The sequence below is a fragment of the Paramormyrops kingsleyae genome, chromosome 8, assembly GCF_048594095.1.
Source record: "Paramormyrops kingsleyae isolate MSU_618 chromosome 8, PKINGS_0.4, whole genome shotgun sequence".
NCBI lineage: Eukaryota > Metazoa > Chordata > Actinopteri > Osteoglossiformes > Mormyridae > Paramormyrops > Paramormyrops kingsleyae.
The window spans coordinates 17,031,064-17,038,447 of NC_132804.1; the positions used below are offsets into that span (position 1 = coordinate 17,031,064).

General features: G+C 45.1%; 1 protein-coding gene across 1 annotated transcript; it reads left to right on the forward strand.

Annotated features, from left to right (window-relative positions):
- Positions 1-685: 685 nt before the first annotated feature.
- On the forward strand, positions 686-6,818 carry arf3b (ADP-ribosylation factor 3b). Its single transcript, XM_023831889.2, has 5 exons — positions 686-816; positions 2,942-3,175; positions 4,146-4,256; positions 5,026-5,150; positions 5,966-6,818. The coding sequence occupies exons 2-5, from the start codon at positions 3,028-3,030 to the stop codon at positions 6,125-6,127; spliced, it is 546 nt and encodes a 181-aa protein (XP_023687657.1). The 5' UTR covers positions 686-816; positions 2,942-3,027; the 3' UTR covers positions 6,128-6,818.
- Positions 6,819-7,384: the final 566 nt, after the last annotated feature.

The window sequence follows — 7,384 nt, forward strand, 5'->3', positions numbered from 1 at the left end:
AGCTCTGCACAGGAACGAAAGGGACACTTCCAGCAAAGTCAACGCCTGGCTACCTGAGAGCCTGATACTCCAAGTCAAATGAATCATTAAAGAAATAGGAGAAAGAACAGGGTGGAGGGGGGACAAACTCCATCTTGCTGAAAGGAGGGTTGGGCAAGGGTGCCATAAGAGGGAGGGGGGGGGGGGGGGGTAGTTAGGACGATTCCTAAATAACAATTCCTAAATAACTTGGAACATAATATCGTTGTTCTGGGTTGGGGGCCCAATATGATATGCTTTCATGGGGTCCAAAATCTTTAACCACACCCCTGGGGATGGGTAGCATGTTCCACCAATCACTACCCATAATTAATATTCCATTGTTTTCTTTTCTCCTTCTCCTTTCCATGTTTCACAGGTAAACAATCATTTCCTTACTGTATTTAATTCTTCAGTGAGATCCCACTCGCCTGTGTGGGTTTCTTATCATGGATGATTTGTCCCAGTTGGCAGCATCTCTATCTCCAGTTTATTTATATATTTCTTTATTAATTAATGGAATAACTGATTTGAGGGTCCGTCTGACACAGACATTGCGTGCATTTCATGTGTACCTACGGCTGCCGGCCGTAAATAACACCTTCAGCTTAATGTCTTCAGAGTCGCAACACACACAGGTACAACGCCAGCAGAGCGAGATCCTCACCTCGCGCCGTGAGGCTCACGGCCTTGGAAAGCTGCGCCGATGACGCTGCAACTGCCGAGGCAGGGAACTCTGAAATATCGCGAGATTTTTGAGCCCCGCAAGCTCGAGATTGAGTAGTGTCGCCGCTGGAGGTAAGTGAAGGAGCAGGTCATAATGAATACAAAATGTAACGATAATAACTATGATTAAATATTATGATTATTATGACATTATTTAGATATACTTGACGGGTGATAGTGGTTATGAAGCGTAAAGGTCCGGAGATTCCGCAGTTAAACAACGAGGCTTTAGTGCTTTGGTTAGCATAGCCGCGGGTTAGCAAGCTAACCGTCTTTGGGAAGGAGGGGAGGGGGGTCGGGGTCCCTGCTTCGGTCTGCCGGTCACCGGCGCTCTCTCTGAGGAGACAGACGGCGCTGACGACCCACACCACAGCTTCCGCGAATAAAGTGGCGGCGGAGCGGTCTTGCTGTCCGGCAGTATACGGCTCGTCTCAGTGCCTCCGTCCAGTAGTCCGACTGCCGGCGGACGTTCTATGTTTCTGCTGAGTTCGACGACTGCCTCCTCGGCTCTTCTGCTGTCCGAACCGGCTGGATGGGGCGCGTCGCCCTCTAAAGCCGTGGGTGGGCTGGTTAGTTAAGCGCCGCTGGACCGGCTGAGTGATGGCCAGTACGACTCGGAACTGGCCACAGTAAGCTGGAAAACAGCGCCGTGCTTCATGGCCGTAGCTCCCAGTTTACTGCGATTTTGTACACGAATAAGGAAAATCATTTTTTCTGTGCCTTTTCAAATCCACGGTCATTCGTAATGTTTAAAGGACGCGTCAGAGGAAGTGTCAGTACCATGGACAGCACTAATGGGTTTCACACGTTAACCATCACGACCTGTTATTTTAAAGTCGTGACTGGGGAATCAAATCTGGAGTAGACAGTGAAAGGCACAGGACATCATAACATTTTGTGTGTTACATGCGGGATCTCTTGAAAACCTGAACGCTTGTGTGTGTTTTTGTCTTAGTTTGTCAAACGAGCAAACCCTGATAGGTGGAAATATTAAACCTGGAATGGGGAAATATAATTTTGCTTTTATTCTGAGAGATTAATTTATAATCTGGGCACAGTTTTCAGCATCTGGCTTCAGCAGTTCAGTCAGATGAGCTGACTAGTCTTCCTGTGCCAGTAATGTTTCAGGAGGTCTTGGGTTGAGGTGCTGTCTCACATGCTTTTGTTCCATTGGGAATAACAATAGTAGAATGTTTTTCTGAAAAGCATTTAAAGCTGCTGCAAGGTAGTTGTAATTTAACTATGAATCACAGCAAGCAAACATTTGTGGCAGAAACAAAAAACAGGCATGTTTGGTGGATAATATGCATCCACATATTAAACCACAGCATAATTGACCGAGATATCTGTTTATCTCTAAAGTGGGGATAATTTACTGCAAGATTAAACTATTACCCAAATTGTCAAATAAGCAGATATTTTTAAACAAAGCCTGCAAATTCAAGATATTTGTAGAATTGTTACCACCATTTATTCAGAGAAATATCCATTTTTAATTTGTACAGTTTTTACCTGGAATATGTCCATTGGTGCAGTGGAAGATGTTTAAGCTGTTTTTATAAGAAGCTGGTATCATGTGTCCCGTCTATGTGAAAATTCAGAGGTTTTTACTGCATTTGTACTGCACGTGTTTGTGTCAGGAGGTGTGTCAAACCGGGCGTGTTAAACAGATTGCAGGGAGCATTGGCGGCTTCACCACTCTGTGTGTGAGAAAGAACGACCAATTCCAGAATGGATGGACCATTGCTGATGCTTGTAGGTGTCAAACTGTTCACTTGCGAAAATCTGTGGGTAAACGTTGGCTTGGAAGTGGATGGGGAGCCGTGTTAATGAGGCACACGATGAGTCCGTGTGTCCCCTGTGCCAGCAAGGAGCCTTTCGCCGCCCTTTCAGGAATGCAGAATGTTATCGATTACAGGGAGTCTCATTTAGGAGAAAATGACTGTGATGAGATCTGCCATCTGTGCTGTGGGTCATACAGACCCATGATTAAGAAACGGCACTCTTCCTTTAATAATTTCTTTTTTCTGCTGTCTTACACTTTCATAAAAATCATTTGTTCCCTCTGTACTCATTTTTAACCAACTGTTCAACTACTGAAGTGAGACTTCGATTGAGTACTCCGATTAAATGTTATCAGTACTGCTGGTGGATGTGTTGATTCCGCAGTTAAGGCCGGCCTCCCATCTCTCTTCAGATTGTATGCTCATTGGTCGAGCACGGCCCTGCTAGGAACTGCTCGTCTTTGCTGGGAGCTGCCGACAAGTCAGAACCAACGGCACCATGGGAAATATTTTTGGGAACCTGCTGAAAAGCTTGATTGGGAAGAAGGAGATGCGTATTCTGATGGTGGGGCTGGACGCAGCAGGGAAAACCACCATCCTGTACAAACTTAAACTTGGAGAGATTGTCACCACTATTCCTACTATCGGTATGGTCGTCTGCCTCATTGTCTGTACACATTCATAGATACATGCATGCATACATGTATATTTCACATAGATATATTTCCTCAGTTCGAACAAGTGACTAAGTTAATAGATGGATGTCAGTTTTAATTTACAGTGATTTACATTTTTTGACTGAAAATGTGGTTTAAAAAGCAAGTCATAAGTTGTTCTATAATAATACCAGTCTGATGTGCTTGTTTTTCCCTTTTCTAAAAACACAGTATAAGACCAGGCACGTGAACTTAGGAGATCAGATTTGCTGGGAGCTTAGGGGACTTGTGCTCTGTGCTGGTTAAACTATTTTTAATCTTTCGTGTGCTATCTTAGGCTGTTTAATTACAGAGCACGAGCCAGCACAGTGGGTAGTGTGGCATTACCGCTTCAGGCTACGGTTTCCAAACGCAAGCAGTGCTTGCTAAGTAGTGTGTGTAAACGGCCACAGGTATAAGTAACTCTGTGCAAGCCTGTGCACTCTGTGATGGGCTTACGGCCCCGCGAGAATGCGTTCCCTCTGCATGCAGTAAGCCTGCCTGGGCAGGGCCTGGCTTATCGCGACACCAGTAAGTGTGATTTTTCAGAAAGGCCACTTACATAAATGCCCTCTTTGTTCTTTGTGTTATGTCCCGTTAGCATAGTGGGAACACTCGTTATAGCATAATGAAAAACTGTTCAGAGGGTTCCCAATTCACGTCCGTTGCATTCAGGAAATATGGATGTATTTCAGATTTTGTGTGTCTTAAATAGGGTTTTCCTCATGCAAAAAACAAAAATTATTAAAAAAAAAAAAACAGCATAACTATGCAATTTGTTATTTTGACTTGTGCCATATACTTGACTTGTTTTAGAATGGTATATTTTACATGTATAAAGCATAAACCCAGTGCATGGCACAAACAAAGATGCATCTTGTCATGTAGACATCCAATAATTGAGCTGTGTTCATCCTTCCAGGATTCAATGTGGAAACTGTGGAGTACAAGAATATCAGCTTCACAGTGTGGGATGTGGGCGGCCAGGACAAGATTCGGCCCCTTTGGAGACATTATTTCCAGAACACGCAGGGTGAGCTGACCCCTGGGCACTTAAGGATGCTGTAGGTTCCCAGTCCCAGCCTCGTCTGAGTGTCCAGCTTATTTTCCGTGTTTGCTTCTTCAGAGGTCTTGGCCCTGAAATGTAGGTGAAGTTTCATAAACTGTCGGTAACAGTGCCTATTTGTGTGCTGAAAGCTGCTCTTTTATTGTGGATTGTATTTGTTAAACACAGGAAGTGGAGTTTGTGACTATCACTCCAGGATACAGGCAGACAAGTGAGCGCATCACTAAGGAACTCACACATTGGTTCCAGAGCTTTAAAACCTCTATTCTGAATGACTCCATTTGTGCCACTCTGGTATCTCCAGTGAAATTAGGTTTTTTTCTGACTAAATTGTCTTGCTTGTGCCAGCCAGTCAAACACCCGCATCTTGTTAAAGCCGCAGGCACAACTGGAAACCATGTGTTGAATGAGATTTTGTCTTAGTAGTCACATTTTTGCACAAATAGGACTGTTGGAGATGGGCAAGATAATTAACTGCGACAGTCTCCGCTGTCTCTATTTCACCTGCTAACAGAGTAGCACGTGTTAAGTAGGTCTGTCATTTAAGTCCATTCCCTCACAGTTATGGCCAGGATATCCTAAAGCCTGCTATAGAGTCCAGTCCCGGATTCATTTAAAACTGGTACTAGGGCCTTTCTTGTCCATTTTAACATCAACCTACTCAGGATGAAAGGTCCATCCCATTTTGCCAAAGGTGACAGGGTCGCACCCTGACCTCGGGCCGCTCTCTTGGCAGGCCTGATCTTCGTGGTGGACAGCAACGACCGCGAGCGCGTCAACGAAGCCCGGGAGGAGCTGATGAGGATGCTGGCCGAGGACGAGCTGCGGGATGCCGTGCTCCTCGTCTTCGCCAACAAGCAGGCACGTGAACTGCAGTGGCTCCCCCCTCTGCCTGTTAACCATTAAAACATATTAAGAAAGATAAGCAGTTAACAAGCTGGGAGCGTGGCCATTTGTCTGCGTATTAAGACTGTCAACAGTGGTGTCATTATTTCATGAAAAACTTCCGTAACTATTTCTCTACTTGCTTTGTTTTGTCTATGCAAAGTGAATGTGACTGTGGGTCTACGTTGCCCACGCTGGCAGCTCAATGTGCTCTTATCAGATTTCCAGAGCCGTCCAGAGGAAACAATGGTGCAGATCATTTTTTCCCCCAAGTGTGCTGGGAGACTGAAGACGCAATTTAATATTTGTAGGCAGATCAGTAATGAGAGAGAACAGTGGGTTTTAGATTTTGAAAATGGATGAAATGGTATTTACAGTCTGACATCATCATATTGTGAGTCACTTAGAGTCACCAGATTACCAGCATTTTAGAGGAAACAGGCTCCTACAAGCTCTTTTATCCCATTTGGTGAGGTTTCCATTTTTGTTTGTAATTTTTCAGCAGCATCGCCAGGCTACTGAAAGAGCCCCAGTTCCCACCCCTGTAATAGATTGCCGAGTCATTCTCTAAAAGTTTGCTGAGTCATTCTCGATCAAGCAAGCCTGCCATTTCATCCTTGCAGGGGCTGTTTGTGAAAATTCATTGGTAATATAGTTAACAGATGGCTGAGAGTACAGAAAATCCTTGGCTGTTCTGGTTCTCATTTTTTGTTTCTTTTTCTCTCCATCTTCTCCTATGCATGTACCAATGCCCCTCCCCCTTTGTTCCCCTGTAACCCCCCCCCCAACAGGACCTCCCCAATGCTATGAATGCGGCTGAGATCACAGACAAGCTGGGCCTGCACTCCCTGCGCCACCGCAACTGGTACATCCAGGCCACCTGTGCCACCAGTGGGGATGGCCTCTATGAGGGCCTGGACTGGCTGGCCAACCAGCTCAAGAACAAAAAGTGAGGTGGGCCTTTGTGCCATGGGAGGGGCTGGGGAACGGGGGAGGGCGGGACTTAAACTTGTCAGGTCGTCTTATTTTTTCCTTTATGTTTTTAAGGGCACTGGGGTGGGTTTTGGATTGAGGGTCTTAATGCCCCCCCCTCTACCAACACTCACACTAAAATATCATTCTTTCCCTCTCCTACAGTACTGTTATTTTTGACTATCTTGAAAAGAGAACAGGTACTGGGCTTCCCTGTGTGTCGAATCTGGCATAAATCTACTGTAGATATAAAAACAAAGTGACAGATCTTTTGATTGAATTGTACTGTCAGCAGCAATTGATAATTTGATATTAATGGATATCTTTCAGAGTCAGTCTTACTATAAGAGGGGCTGGCAGATGGTAATTGATGAGTGCGCCTCTGGGAGCAGGCCTAGGAAGAGCCTCAGTCAGGCCACACGTTCCCCTGATGACACTTGTGTAACTGTTTGTTCGTCACTCCGCACCCATGGCTTCCATTATCGCTGTCGTTAGCTTTAGCATTTGCACATGTGCAATCCGCATGTCCTGCTTCATCTGCCAATGATGACACTCTACTGATACTTGCGCATCCATTATTTTGACCGCAAAACCATTAGAGCCAATTAATTGGGAAATGGGAAAATGCCATGGATTTGGGGGCTATAGCCATGCCTGTTGTTGCTTTTTCATTATTTTCACGCAGGCTGTGGACATGCCGGCTGCGTGCTTTATTTCGGCTTGTTCTCTGCTGTGGTAAACTTCTTGAAACCTCAGAAAAAAAAGTACAGAAGTCAGTGATATTCAATATCAGCTCTGATGAATTGATGGGTCTTGTTCTGGATGAGAGGGGCACTAAAAATATGTCGAATTTGCCAGAAAGAGCTCTGGTGTCCTGTAAAGCTACTGGTTTACATTTTAATTATTTAAAATGTTTTTCTTTGTGTTGTGGAAATTTTTCATACTTTCATGGATCATTTCCGTGAATTTGGAAGCATGTAAACTAACCCATTCTCTAACGAGCACTGATCTCTGTCCCTCGTCTGTGCTGAACCTGTATCCACTGACCACAGACACAGAGTAGCCAGAACACGTACTTTGATGGTTTATGTTTCTCACCAAAGCCTGCACTGCGATTATGCAGAACCTGCTACTCTTCCATGGCTCCAGACCCTTGTGTCATGCCGTGGCTGCATGTGCTGCTGGTCTCACAGCTTGAATGGAGAGATATGTGGCTGCAGAGAGAGCCTGAGCGGCAC

Coding starts and splice junctions, on each gene's coding strand:
- arf3b (XM_023831889.2), top strand. CDS start 3,028: ATGGGAAATATTTTTGGGAACCTGCTGAAAAGCTTGATTGGGAAGAAG. Junction 3,176..4,145: donor CACCACTATTCCTACTATCG/GTATGGTCGTCT, acceptor TCATCCTTCCAG/GATTCAATGTGGAAACTGTG. Junction 4,257..5,025: donor TTATTTCCAGAACACGCAGG/GTGAGCTGACCC, acceptor CTCTCTTGGCAG/GCCTGATCTTCGTGGTGGAC.